Source organism: Microtus pennsylvanicus, chromosome 5, assembly GCF_037038515.1.
Source record: "Microtus pennsylvanicus isolate mMicPen1 chromosome 5, mMicPen1.hap1, whole genome shotgun sequence".
In the NCBI taxonomy this organism is placed as follows: domain Eukaryota; kingdom Metazoa; phylum Chordata; class Mammalia; order Rodentia; family Cricetidae; genus Microtus; species Microtus pennsylvanicus.
The window spans coordinates 112,889,803-112,905,358 of NC_134583.1; the positions used below are offsets into that span (position 1 = coordinate 112,889,803).

The following is a 15,556-nucleotide window of genomic DNA, read 5'->3' on the forward strand; positions in this document are numbered from 1 at the left end:
TTGTCCAATTGAATAAATTAAAAATGGAAAACATGTAATTAAAGAAATCCTGGATTTTTAACCTAGCTGAAAGAAACTGTCACTGTGTTTGTGTGTGTGTGCTCACGCATGTGTGAACCACAGGATAGACACACAGAGACACAGACACAGAAAAAGACACACACACACACACACACACATCCTAGTAATATTCTTCATACTTCGGACTATTTCTGATGTATACATTTAGTTGACTTAGCTGATATTCTCTTTCCAAGCCTGGCACCAATTATCATACTGAAACAAATTGCTTGGCAAGTGGGTGGACAAGTGTTATTTTAGATGTAATCTCTCATTGAGGGCAGATTGACAGGGCCACCAGAGGCTAAAAGGGGTCTGTTGTTTGGTATGACTTTGTATGCAAATGTTCTCCTTACAAAATAGGCTGAGTTATTTCATTCTCTAATGAAAGACCGTCTGTGTTCAAATGTGAGAAATACATAAAATGAGATTATTTCACAACTTATACTTAATACTTTAAATACCAATATATACAACATGCATTTTTATAAAAGTGCTTACATATGTTATATATGAGTGGGTATATAGATATTTTTTTACATGTTTAAATATATAACTGTTTCTTGTTAATTTATTACTCCAAGTTTTGATAATATATATCCATATATATATGTCCTATGATACTCTATAGCATAACTATAATAATGCCTATTTGCAATTAGTGTTTGACTTCTCTTAACTAAAATGTCTTATCTGATTTATATGGAAGCATCAGTTTTATAATTAAACTTAAAACCTGCTATTTCTATAATACAGTTTTGTAAGTTGTTACTGCCTATTATTTTAGCATGGTTGCTATTTACTCTGAGAATCTTTAAATATACTACTAGGTACCAGACCCACTGACTTATTATCATTTTCTAAGTGCCATGTAAAGTCTTTACTTGAAATATATGCCCAAACTGTTTACTCTTCAATAACTCTTCTGGATTATTAATACCTAACAGTACCGATGAGGATGCAGACAGGTTAAGTCATTTATTGTTATACTATTAGTAAGTTGAATATGAGCAACTTAACTCCTGGCTTAGATTAACACCAAATTCAAGATGTTTGACATGTCTCAGATATCTCAGGTGGTAAACACATCACTGATATGGCATATTCTTGCCCTCTCCATATGAACAACATTGCTAATTATATTTGGAATCCTTATTTACTGAGTGTGTAGCCTTCCTTGGAATTACTGTTGTATGCCCTTTGTAGTAAGTACATGTTAAAAGATTTGCACTTGTATTTGAGAACTATTTATCATTCATATATGTCTAAGCAAGTTCTATAGAATAATATAGACTACATAGTATAGCAAGAGCTGGCAATATGTTTACCAAACCCATTTTTCTTCTTCCTATGTGTATGGGTAAAAGACAGGTCCAACTTGACTTCATTGTGCTCTAATTAACAGAATGTGAGCCTACCTAATGTATATTGTCTGTAGATCTATCCTTCCCCTTCTTCCATCAATTTATTGAATACCTGTAGAGATAGTAAGTTGAAAGATAGAGAACTCTGTGTCCGTTAATAATTTACTTTTTATTCTAATATTCTTAAATATCCACAAATCTTTTAAAAGATTTTATTTGCTGTGTATGTAAACTTTGCTTGTCTGTATATCTGTTCACTATGTGTATGCAGTGCCCATAGAGACCAGAAAAAGGCATCAGATCCTCTGAGATTGGAGTTAACAGTTGTGAACTGCCATATGGGTGCTGGGAATTGAACCCAGGTCCTCAGGAAGAGCAGTCAGTGCTTTTAACCACTGAGCCGTCTTTCCACCATGTTTTTAAAAATCTTTAATTGCATATACTAATTGCATTTATTTATGGGACACAGTGATAGTTTGATACAGATGTACAACATATGAGGATCAAACCAGATGACTGGCATTTCCATGTCCTTAAATGTTTATTGTCTACAGAAGCTTTTTCAAGAAAGATACCTACCAATCAATACCCATTTGGGTTGATCAAGAAATAAACATCTGTCATACTTAGGTCATTAAAGTTTTACATGTGCTTGCTATTTAAAATAATCTGATAAGTACAAGGTTCATGCTAGAACATATTGCTAGATGGATTCAGAACAAGAATTTTAACCTAGATCTTAATTTTATTATGAAGTTCTCCCACATTAATCTTAATCATTAATCTTAAAAATAATTTCAAAAATCATTGAAGTGAGTTAGGGAGCTTTTCATTATAATATTATAATAAAAATCTGAGGTTTACATTGGCTAAGAGGTTTTGAGGTTTTGGCCTATCGTGCTTGACTTCATTGATATTGGGCTTGTGGTAAGGAAGCACACCACAGCTGGAGCTGCTGATCTCATGACTGGGAAACAAAATAGAGAGCAAAAGAAACGCTGGGGTCCCAGTATGCCTTTCAAGGGCACAGCCCAGGTGACTAGGTCTCACCTTCTTATGTTTACATCTCTTCCCAAGTGAGGGTGAGGCCTCTTAAACACATTAGTCTTTAGGAGACTTTCAAGATCCAAACTATTAAAATAATAAAGGCATTTTAAAACCTATAATACCTCAGATTCTAATTCCATAAAATTGAATGCTTTCAGGACCAGACCTATCTGGCCTGATGTTCCTGCCACATAGACAAAAGATAACATCAAGTCGGGATTTATCAGTGTATACTGAAAATTTTTCATAGGTTGGATGTACTTTCAAATTACCCATTATTCAGTACATTTGTAAAATTCTTGAATAATTGAAGGTGCTTAGATTTTTGTTAAGAAAAGTTGTTGCTATAGGCTTTATACAAGTGAATGCACACACCAGAGAAGATAAGCTTCCGTGTAGTTGACAGAAGAAGGCAGGTATTCCTTGGCAACTTGGAGCACCACCACAATAGGAATATAACCAAACATGATTTCTAACTTATGTGGTGCCTTGGCTCTAAAATTGTGTGGTGGCTGATATTAAGAGAAACTTATTATTACAAAAATTGACAACCATGAGAGATTCTTGATACTATGTTTTGCTTCTTTAGACCCATTCAGTTTTATAAATGATCACTTCAGTGTTGTATGGGTGCTTTCTCACACCCTCCCACCTCACTTGTAGAGAAAACTTAATCTGTTCAGAGATAGACTCTTCCTCTCCTCTTGGGTGACTTTCCCAGGAGAAAAGAGCCCTCTGTCCTCCACATGCAGCCCAGCTATTTAACCTAATCTCACTCAAGGAAACATAAATCTACTGAAATAGTACAAAAAGGTTGTATCTTAGCGAGAGTTTCTGTTGCTGTGACCATGGACTGACACTTTAGGAATCACCAGCCAGAGCCAAGTTTTCTTCCTTTTAAGCTGATCTCTCAGGTGTTGACTTAGACTGCTCGTTTGTTCTTGGCCACCCAGACCCAAAATAATCACACAGAAACTGTATTATTACAACACTGTTTGGTCTATTAGCTCATGCTTCTTATTGGCTATCTCTTATATCTTAAATTAACTCATTTCTATTAATCTGTATCACCATATGGTTGTGGCTCTATCCAGAGTCCTGCATCTGTCTCTTTGGGTGGCTATGTGGCTTCACCCTGACTCCGCCTACTCTCTCCTCCTCTATCTGCTTGGAATTCCTACCTTGCCCTATTCTGCATTGCAATAGGCCTATAGCAGCTTCTTTGCTAACCAATGGTATTCACAGCATACAGAGGGGAATCCCATATCACTCAGGTATTTGTCATGATGATAAAAACACTGAGCAGCATAGGCTTCACTTATGAATTTCTTTCTTCATTTTATTTTGTGCTAGGGTTGGACCTACATCATTTTATATATTAGACAAATGTTCTATCACTGAGAGACTCCCTATGTCACCAACACATCAGTCTAGGAAATGTGTCATTTGTCCATAGTAAATCATACAAATGATCTTATATTGTTTAAACATGTTTTTTGTTATATACAGGTGAATATATATCCTTATAGAGATCCTAAGATAATGTCTAAGTCATGATATATAACGTGAGAAGATCAGGGATTATTTGCCTTTCCTCAGAACACACAGGTGTAGAGTTGGCATGGCTACACCTCACAGCTAACGCCCATTGCTGTTACAGGCAGTTCCTAGCTGCTGATCAGATGTGGAATTATGCTAACATAAGCAGCATAGCCCTTGGGGAGTTTTAAATTGTAGGAGAAACATCTTTTCTGGGACTGTGTGCTCTGACAGAGAAAACACTCTAGCTGTGGCCTATCATAAACTTCTGGCAAGCCAAGAGACATGAGTTGGTGATTTTATCAGGCAAGACTTCCAACTAATGGGCCGCTGAGAGCGTTGCTGTACAGTGAAGTGCTGTAATAAACTCAACCATGATTTCTTTTGTTGAGTTCTATCACCTTAGATCATCACGGTTTATTTATGAAGACATTACCTTAGACAATACCACAGTGCTATGGATATGAATACACACACTTTTCTCTGAAGTCAATCAGTTGCCTTTTCCTTGTGATTCAACTTTCCTTCCTTCCTTCCTTCCTTCCTTCCTTCCTTCCTTCCTTCCTTCCTTCCTTCCTTCCTTCCTTCCTTCTTCCTCTCCCTCCCTTCTTTCCTTCTCTCTCTCTCTCTCTCTCTCTCTCTCTCTCTCTCTCTCTCTCTCTCTCTCTCTCTCTGTGTGTGTGTGTGCAGCATGTATGTGTGTGTGTTTTCCCTGACTTACTCTGCACCTCTGGCTGGCCCAGAACTTGCTGTGCAGACCTGAAACTCTCAGAGATCATGCCTCTACAACACATGGTCTTGCAAATCAAATTTAAGTTTTAGAACTATCTTTAACCAAAAGGTAGAGTGTGGAGTTCACTGAGTCCTAGGAAGGTTCTCATGAGACATTTGCCAGTCACTTTAGTTATATTGTATGTGAACCAATTTTACTCCATCTAAAAAAGATGAAATGTACATAGACATCGAAATATTGCAGAACTGATGGATTTCATAGCATGGTAAAATTTACCTTTTAATATAGCTGGGAAAGTGAAAGGTCAGCAATTACCAAATTTAAAAAGCCTAAACAAAATAACCCACTGGAATCTCTCCAAAAATCAGACAAAGAGAGAAATGTTATATATACACATATGCAAATTAAAGAAAGAGAACCCAGGCCATTTTGCAATCTTAAACCTTCTGACAGTATTTTTATGAGCTCAGTAAAACAAACCACGTGGTACAAGATTTTCTGGAAAACCTTTCTGGTTTCACTGTGTACTTCATGACTGAGCAAATGTGACATTAAGTTTTATCCCCTGTGGCTTGGAGTTAAACACTTGCTCTGTTCAGAATGGCAACACTCAATTAAACAGCATTTTTCTCAACCCACACCCACCATCATTGCTGTGTTCAAGGGAAATAACGGGAGTACTGACCTATATTGCGTTTCTTATTATCAATGGAGATGAAGCGTATACAGGGATTACTGCTGATGTACTGGCCAGCCCAAGGGACGTCAATCTTCATGCCTGCTTCATAAAAGAGGCCCAGAGCATAGCGGGAGGAATAGCTCACAGATGCCAGTTGTTGCCTTTGGAATTCACTAATGACTGTGGAAGAAAAAACAAAACACAAACTCAAAAATATCATCTTTCCCTTTAGTCATCAAGTCCAAACTTCCTTCACACAAGTCCCAAGTATGCCCTGCAGTCCCGTCTTGCTCACCATGAATTCTCAAAAGTAATGTAAGATGCTCTTTTTTTCTATTTTTTTCATAATGTTTACTAATGCTGGCACAATTACATCTAGTAAGATGAAGGTTTGAGTTCATTAGACTCCCAATCAAGTCTCTCAAAATCTGGCTCACAGTTGCTGCTCTAGCTTCATATTCTCTTTGCTGGCCATGGACTGTCTGGCAACATTATAGATTTTATAAACTTGCTGCTTAACTATGAGTTGAATGCTTTTGCTAATTATTGTCACAACATTTCACACAGTATAATCATAATCTTTAAGGTTGAGTATTATTTCCATGCCATAGGTGAAGAGACTGTAGCCCCTTCAATACGCCTAAGTCATTTAATTTGCTAGTCTGTCACCTTCCCATTATCGAACTGTAGCAGTTCTACAGTTTATCCCCCGACCTGTTCCTGCTGGCTGTAGTTTCAGAACAAACTCCAATGCTGCTTTCTTCTCAGACATATATGATTATTTTGCACTCAAAAGTTTGTTGACCGTGTCCTTTACTTTACAGAAGCTTCTCAGTTCCAGGAGGTCTCATTTATTAATTGTTGCTCTCAGTGTCTGTGCTACTGGGGTTATATTTAGGAAGTGGTCTCCTGCGCCAATGTAATCAAGTGTACTTCCTACTTTCTTTTCTGTGAGGTTCAGTGGGGTTGGTTTTATGTTCAGGTCTTTCATCCATTTGGACTTGAGTTTTGTGCATGGTGATAGATATGGATCTATTTGCATTCTTCTACATGTTGATATCTAGTGATGCCAGCACCATTTGTTGAATATGTTTCCTTTTTTTCCACTTTATATTTTTTGCTTCTTTGCCAAAAATCAGGTGTTCGTAGGTATGTGGATTGATATCCAGGTCTTCGATTCAGTTCCATTGGTCCTCCTGTCTGTTTTTATGCCAATACCAGGCTGTTTTCATTACTGTAGCTCTACAGTAGAGTTTAAAGTCAGGGGTAGTGATACCTCCAGAAGTTTCTTTATTGTAAAAGATTGCTTTGGCTATCCTGAGTTTTTTGTTTTTCCAAATGAAATTGAGTATTGTTCTTTAAAGGTCTGTGAAGAATTTTGCTGGGATTTTGATGGGAATTGTTCTGAACCTGCAGATTACTTGGTAAGATTGCCATTTTTACTATGTTGTGTATATACCCAAAAGGCTCATTCATACCACAGGGGCATGTGCTCAACTATATTCATAGCAGCATTATTTGTAACAGCCAGTACCTGGAAACAACCTAAATGCCCCATTACTGAAGAATGGATAAAGAAAATGTGGTACATTTACACTGGGTGGATCTAAGAAACAACCATATTGAGTGAGGTAACCCAGACTCAGGAAGACAAATATGACATGTACTCTCATAAGAGGCTTTTAGACATAAAGCAAAGAAAAACCAGCCTACAATACACAACCCCAGAGAACCTAGACAACAAAGAGGACCCTAAGAGAGACATACATGGATCTAAATAGGAAGTAGAAAAAGATAAGATCTCCTGAGTAAATCAGGAACATGGGGGTCATGGGGAGGAAGGGAGAGGAGTGGAGAAAAATGTATAGCACAATAAAAACAATAAAAAAGAAAAAATCCAAAAGTAAAAGCTTATTATTTCTTCAAGACATCATTTTCTTTTTTACTAAAAAGCTTTCCCTGTTTATAAACAGATGTTCATCTGTCACTGGTCTCATTATATTTAGAGAATAGGGGTCTTATTCTTATTTATGTAATTCACTTTTCAAGCTATGGCTTGATATCAAACTAAGCTTATTGTTTTCTGAAAGAGAAGAGGTGAGTGTTGTAAATTCCAGAAATTTCCCAATTGTGGAATTAAAAGCACAAATAAACAATCTTTTAATTAAGAAAAATGAAAACAAAGCGATCAACCAAACAAACAAAACTGTGAACTATTGAGAACCTACAAAGGCCTGAAGGAATTTTTTTAAAATGAAAGCTAAAGGGGTCAAATAGGTTGACAGCCAAATTGAATCTCACCTCCACCATATTTTCACATGTAGCTAAATTTTAAACAATCTGTCAAGTGGCAAATCCCCTTGGGTAGTCTTTTGAAAAGGTAATTGGTATACATGGAGAATACAACTAGCCATAAACACCCATGTCTGATGGGGCATGGGAGCTAAGACTTGTGACTGAAACAATCCAATTTTCAACAGACTCACTTATCAAAAATGTCATCTTTAGGATGTCAAGTTTTTGGTCTTTGAAATGCAGGTTAGACTAAAAGTCTGTCCCATTTTCTTTGAAAAAAGAAAAGCCTTCTTATGCTGAAGGAACTAACCTTAAAGGATTCCAAATAATATGTATGTACACATGTATATATATATTCCAGAAAGCAAAATAATAATTTATCAAGTATCATAGTATATAAAAAAGATAATTGAGGGCCAAGCATGGTAGTGCATACTTTTATTTCCAGAATTCTGGAGGCAGTGAGTGACAGATCTGTAAGTTTGAGGTCATCTGAATCTATATGGGGAGTTCCAGGACAGCCAGGGTTACATAGTGAGGCTTTGTCTCAAAGGAAAAGACACACGATGACAAAGCAAGGCTCAAATGAAAGTGCATCATTTCTATATCATCAACTTTTACTTGAATGCCACCATCCGCCATATTTATTTAATTGTGAGTCAATGGGGATTACATAATCTTTACAGTTATGCAATGTTAATTTGCATATTATATAACCTTCAAATCATCTATTGTTTTATATATTTATGCATATAAGCTAAAAGAGACATTTTATTATTGTAATGAGAGTCAAAGGACTAAAAGATAGAAGGAAGAGAAGAGTTCATGACTTAGGGAACTGTTCCTACTGGACGACCCTTTTGTGTGTGTCTTTGTGTGCATTTGTGCACATGCAGGTTGACATTTGGAAAAGAGAGGGGAAAAAAGGGCAAGAATAGAAGACTTGGGCAATACTCCTGAGTAACATTAAGTAAATTAATTTTCTTAGTTTCCTATTGTGACTCATTCCTCTAGTTTTGTACTCGAGAAGAGAAGGCTGATAATATATACTCTTTTTTTTTTCTGTATTTGGTGGCAAAATATTCACCCACCGTCATTGCCTACCCTATGTCAGGTTCTCATATTGATGTGAGGGGTTTAAGGCAGACCTAAAAAGTAGAGGCTCCCATTTAGCTTCCATTTTGTTGGTCGAGGGGCAAATTCTAAAATGTAGAGCCAGGTAAATGGAGACTAAGCATAAAGAAAAATAAAGCAATATAAGAGGACGTTTTACAGGTGAGGATGGTGTGGCTCATCTATTTCAGCTGTCAAAGACATGTCTCCTCAGAGGATTCTTCTCTGATTGACATGGTAAGGTACTACTGCTTTGCCAGTCAAAGACACACATGATGTAGTTTCTGTTGAAATAACTGTAATTTGGGGTAAAGGAGAAGACAATAAACATGTAAGAATGAAATTGAACTGAATGGCTATCACAGTAATTTTTGATTTGATATAACAATGGAGGAAGACAGAGATAGTTCCGTTTTAGATAGAATATCTATATGTACATATATAAGATATATACATTATGTCCATCCATGTAAGTGTATGTGTATGCATCCTGAAGTAATAACTGAGTGTCCATCCATCTGGACTGAGATGGAGTAGGCCATAATGTCATGTAGGATTGTCTGACTTTTTTTTTAAATCACTGTGTGGCAATTCTTTATATATATTACATGCAACTCTTACAAGAGAAATGCAAGAGCTTTCTCCTCAGAGGCTCACTCTTTTAACAGTATGGCTTTATGTAAAGATTTCTCAAAGTTTATTATTTTTTCAATGATAGCACTTTTACATCTCTGTTTATAAATCTTTAGCTAGTATCCTACTTCAAGGTTCTGAAAACTCTCTCTTATATATATGTTTGTATAAATACATACATATTTTATATATATATATGTAATATTCCTGAAAGCTAGAATATTATTTTGAAGTTAAGTCTGATAGGGTTAAGTCTGGCTGATGAGTCTGATAAGTTAATTCTGGCTTGCGAAGAAGTGTGAGGAAAAGAGCTCAGTTGTAGAATACAGAGACTGCTATTTCATTTTATATTATTATTATTAAACAATCATAACATACAATTAAGAACTAGATTATAAATAACCTGAGACAAGAACTATATCTCGCAGACTTTGCATGTCCAGTTCTCTGACTCGTTCTTCTATGGCCTTAACAACTATTAATAAATACATCCTCATGTAAGATTTGTTAACTTCATAAGAATATAAAATGGGGAAAAATTACTATGTTGTCAGAACCCAGAGAAACAACAATTGCATTTGATAATACTTTTTCTTTCTATCTTCCTGGCTTTTCTTAAAGATGAACATGTTAGACACACAGTTTTTGCAGACTGTAAACTCTTGTTTGCTATGTGGCAGACGACTTCCCTGTGAGTTTAACTTTTAATGGTGAAATGGATGCTGTTCCTTAATGCTGGGCCTTGTTTCTTTCTTCTGTGATCATAGCCATTATAGACATTTTTATGTATAGATCTTTATCTATGTTTCTAATTATACCCCCCCCCCCAGACTTGAAGCGGAATGAGTGTTAATGTTTAGAAAGCTATGCCAATTTAGAGTTTCCATTAATGGTACAGGAAAGAACCACTTTATTATGCCCTTGCTTACATTTTATTTTTTTTTCTAATAAGAAAGGAACTAGACATTTTATTTTGGCTTTAATATAATAAGATTGGATGTCTCTCAGATATCTTGTAGCAAACACATACAAGCTTTGCAAACTGTTCACACCACTGTGCTAATTGACCGATTTCATTTTTAATGTTACTACTATGAGTTTTAATAATGGGTAATATGGAGATTTTTCCACTCATTGTATGTTATATAACTCTCTTTAGGTCTTAATTGTTTCTTAGTATTATATGACATTATAATATATATGCTGGTAATCAAAGTGTTGCTTCTCCTTCAGTCACTGCTTTAAACAATTAGAAACCAGAAATGTATTTCAGTCACCTTTCCCCTCGGTGTTTATCTGGAGCAAGGGCCACTGACCCTCTAGAATCTGAATTCCCTCCAGTTCTGGTTTCTGGGAGCCTTTGGCCAGTTAGAAGCATAGAAGGGTGTGGCAGTATAAAATGATAGTGACTACGGATAAAATACTGATCCCTCCTGTTTAGTCTGCTTTGCTGCGTACGGGCACTGCTGCCCTTTCCACAACAACATTCCTTTTAGGTGGCTTTCTCCTCCTGTTTCCAACCCTCTTGGGGCTCTGGCCACCTATCTTTCCCACACTCATTTAGGAGAATTGGTGGTTATGGCTTCCTGCCGTTATTAGTCCCTGGATGCTACAACTTCCTTTACTGATTGCTTTAACCATTCCAGGGTTTGGTAAACGACTTGCAGCAAAACATTGCAGTCAGATGCATTCAGAGATAATGTCTTTCTTGCTGGGACCTTGAGTGAATTGTATTACATATATGCTTTTCTAGTTTCTTCTAGGAAAGCACCCAAGCAAAGTCACATAACCTTCTACTCTTATGAATGGTAGCAATGACCATCTTAAGGTCAAATCATCGGCCCTGCAGTATGCTGAGTGAAAATGTTTTCTAGTTTCTGAAGTCTCAATTATCTGATATGGACTTGGTTCTACTTTCCATTGCTGTCCTCTTCACCTGATGTTGAGATTTTGGGCATGATAATGGATACAGTGATGTTAATAATAAAGTACTCGTCCTCACTATTACTGTGTGTCCATTCCCAACATTGTAGTTAATGGCAATGTTGTTCATGCCAACATTTACTCAAAGCCTCAACATCCTATCACAAGTTTGTTGCTTGGAGCTAATTACAGAGCACTGCTAATGTTCTGATTTACCACCATATGGAAAGGGCTCCTCATGGGCAGAGGAAGTTAGGAGGGCAATTTGTACTGTAACTATACTGATTCAGTTCCTAAGATCAGGCCATCCAGGTCTGCGGATACACAGAGATAATGCTATCTTAGCCAGGATAGCTGGTCCTTCTGTACTTAAAATGGATGTAGGAATAGAACCAAAAGGCCAAGTTTCCATAAATAGTTCCCACAGGAAGCCGGGACAATTTACGGCTCAGGAGTCATTCCTCCTGTGTAAAACCATCACAGAAGCAGTCTTCTTCACTTCACCTGGAATAAATTGAGTGTGCACTTGGACTCCACAGGCAGAGCCGCCATTAAGCCTGGAAGCACAGTTTCAGAAGTACTTTTGGCAAGCCATAAATCTAGAGTTTATTGATGACAGACTTCAGCAGTTATAGCTATGTAGGAGTTCCCTGGGGAAATATTTCTTTTATCCTGAGAGGCATCTCTGGAGCCAGAAAAATCTGGGTTTGAATTTTGGTTCTGACATCTGTATGACCTTAGTCGAGTTACTTAATCTCTCCAAGCATCTGTTTTCTTGTAAAATGAGAATAACAATAGCGCCCACCCTAAAGGATGGTTCAAAAATGAAATTAGATAATAGAAAAGTACTTAACACAATACCTAGTGCGTAAAAAGAGCATTGCAAAAAACTCAATAGTAATTAACTTTTAAAGGCTTTGGGGTGTTTCTGAGTGTATCTTTTGTGTTTGTGTACACACACACAAACACACACACATACTGGTGGTCCAACCAAGACCTTTTACTAGCTAAACATATACTCTACCACGGAGTTATATTAGAGCTTGGTGACATTCTGATGTCCTGACACATCAGCGTAGTTCACATTAACAATATCTCGTGACTCATAAAGGACACTTTGGGTCTCAGAGCAGAGGGAAAGAACAAAATGAGCACTTACTTATTGGATCATCATGCATGCCATAGGTTTGGAGACGAGTTAATATTTTTGAAAACCTATTGTAAATTGTGGCTTTTAAAAAAAGAAATCTGCTTTAGAAGGCTGAAGATTTGGGTATTTGTCTTTGGAAACGAATGAAAACCTGTATTTTGGATAATTTTTCTACCACCAAGGGTAGCTTCAAACTAGTGATCCTCCTGCCTCGGCTTCCTAGAATATTGTAGTTATAAGTGTGAACCACCACACTTGTCTATTTTTCTTAGTGTTAATTTTATTCCAGAATTGCATAAATATCATTAAAAACGAGTATGATCATTTGAGGTTGTATTATGCTGAAAATTTTAAGATTATGCTATTTTTAAACTCACATGCTTGCTGAGAATACTATTGCCCAAATAAAAACATTTAGCATGTAAATTATATCGAGAGTTGCTTTGCATAGATTTTCTTGTTAGCCCGTGGGATGAATTTCAAAAGCATTGGTGTTCTAGGGAAATAAATTTCCCATCAAGCAGGACTAATTTATCTACATGCTTCCTAGATATGGGATCCCAATAGTCAGTACTTTATATCCTGTTTAAATGTGAGGAAAAGAACACAGAAGTACCTCTAGCTTATATATAGAATACCATTTAATTAATCCCAATTCATCTTAGTTTCCCCCAGTGGAGATGCACATAGCTGAGGCAGAGTTTTAGGAGCAACTTTGTAGCTGTTTTGGTTGAACAGGTGATGCTCCCACACTGGTCAGACTCTATTCGAAAGGCATGGCACTGGGAAGGCCCAAACTGAGCCTGCTACCAGCACAGATGGCGAATTGAATTCTCTGTTTTCTCCTCAGACACCAGGAAGAGGTAGTTTTTGGTGTTTTTTGTTTGTTTGCTTGCTTTTGTTTTCTTTCTGACTCTCTACCCCTGTAATTATAAAGAACAATTGCAAAATAAAAAGACATTTACTTTTCTGGTTCCTGCTTCTTTTACCTTTCTCCTCCTGTTCCCCAGGGACCAAAGTGAAAGAGTATTTAGCTGTGCAGAGGTGGCCACAGCTGGGTCTTCATAGAATCTTCTGACTTTCTAACAATCATGGTATTACAGACTCAGTCCCCATTCCTCTCTCTCTGAAGCTTCCTTGAAGCTAAAATGACATCTGATTGTTTCTATGGCAACAAATTTTCACCACACCATTATGAAAAACAAATGACTTTCAGCTGTAGAAACTTTTTTTTGATATAATGAAGGGTTAGTTAGTTAAGCAATGTTTACTGTAATATCTAACACTATGTTGGTCACTATAAAATGCACCTCAACCAAACATTTACAAGAGTGGAGGATGGAGTTTGGACAAAGATATAAAATAGTTCCATTACGGTTACTGACAATTTCATTCTTAGGAATTTTTATTTGAGGGTTTCAGAATCTAAATGCAGTTGGCTTTCTGGTTCTTCTTTTAGAACATATATTGTAAGTCAGCAAACCACAGTAAAATGATTGGAAAATGCGTTCCTTATTTTTGTGCATTCTAAACCTTTTAGACCATTATGTCATCATTCTTTCTGCAGGAAAAGTGCTGAGTTTCAGATGAGAAAGAATATGAAAATACAGCATTGTGTATGCTATTATACAAAATGTCACAGAACATAATGCATATTTTACAGCCACTCTTGCTAGCCTTGCCACTTAATTACTTCAGGACATGCCATCCACAAGCAATATAGCTGTTCTAAAATTCATAGTTATAAAACATTGATTACAAATCACTTCTTATTTTCACACAGATATATAATATATAATAATACATAAGATATATGGGTAGAGTTACTTTGTACAGAGTTAAGAGAATTAATATTCTAATATAAAACTTTCATGTTTTAGAAATCATAAAAGAATGTGTGCCAGAAACTGGAGTCTGTGGTGTTGAGGCAGAATGTCAGAATCTGGTGGAATGAGCTACTCAACACTTATGTTCATTTTGTATTTTGCAGACCTCTAAGATGTTTTTCTGTTTACAAAATAACAGCTACCCACAATGCTCATCTAAAGCCAAAGAAAATAAACTGAAATGGGGAACAAAAATGATAAGCGACACTATCCTTCATTTAGTGTAACCTTTGGGATTTTATTTATGTCTAAATATACTTTCATGAATAGCAACATTCTCAATTTGATGGAAAGCACAATTATTTTTTATTTTCAGGTCAACTTTTTCTTTTCAATGTTTTAAAAGACCATTCTTAATATGCATTAGGGAATACTGTTCATTTTTGTTTTGCTTCCATCTTATCCTTGATATTGAACTGTAAATATTCACTATAAGGTTTTGATTATTTTCCTTAATTTCTCATCTTAACTTTCTATCACTGCAAATGTTCAGTGCTAACCATAGGGGTTAACTGCACCTGCATTTCCGAGTCTAATCAAAATGCTATGTGTAGCTAAGCATGTAACAATAATAATGATGTACTGAGGTATACATATCACATAATTATCATCGCACTGAACTTCAGGTTCTCTTCCTATTAAACAGTAGTATGACCCAGCTGAAAAGCTGTTGTATTGTGAAGATTAGCAATTTGTATTTTAATCCCTGGATCAGAACCAAATGGTTGTCATGGGAAAAGAGCTGAACTAGAAAGCTGTAAGGAGGGCCACTGATGGAGGCTCAGTGCTGAGAACCGAGGAGGAAGAAAATGAAGACTTTGTCCTATTTCCTCTCAGAAAGATGTACAATGTCATAGCATTAAGGTGTTAAAAATCTTTCCTGACACAATCAGTTCCACCCTCCGTTGCATGCATCCAGTACGACTGCCCGTGCCAAGTCCTGGTGCTCATACCCTGTCTTAGCAAACAAGTTGCTCTGGCTGGTTGTCATCTAACGCAACACTCCTGCCTTCTCCTCTCCTCTACCAAACCCAAGACACCTCACCCTTGCTTCCCCCAGTTTTCTCAGTTAACAGATTCCTTCAAATTTCTTTCTCAGGGTCTCCAGAACCAAATAAATAAATAAATAAATAA

General features: G+C 36.6%; 1 protein-coding gene across 8 annotated transcripts in view; it reads right to left on the reverse strand.

Moving 5' to 3' along the window:
* Rnls (renalase, FAD dependent amine oxidase) overlaps positions 1-15,556 on the reverse strand; it is a 289,318-nt gene that overhangs the window by 86,149 nt on the left and 187,613 nt on the right. For all 8 annotated transcript variants that reach the window (XR_012910683.1, XM_075973856.1, XM_075973855.1 and 5 more), the window contains exon 5: positions 5,429-5,602. Coding sequence is in view for 7 of the 8 variants with exons in the window: in XM_075973856.1 (XP_075829971.1) it covers positions 5,429-5,602 (174 nt within the window). In the remaining variant the exon portion in view is untranslated. The remainder of the gene's footprint in view (positions 1-5,428; positions 5,603-15,556) is intronic.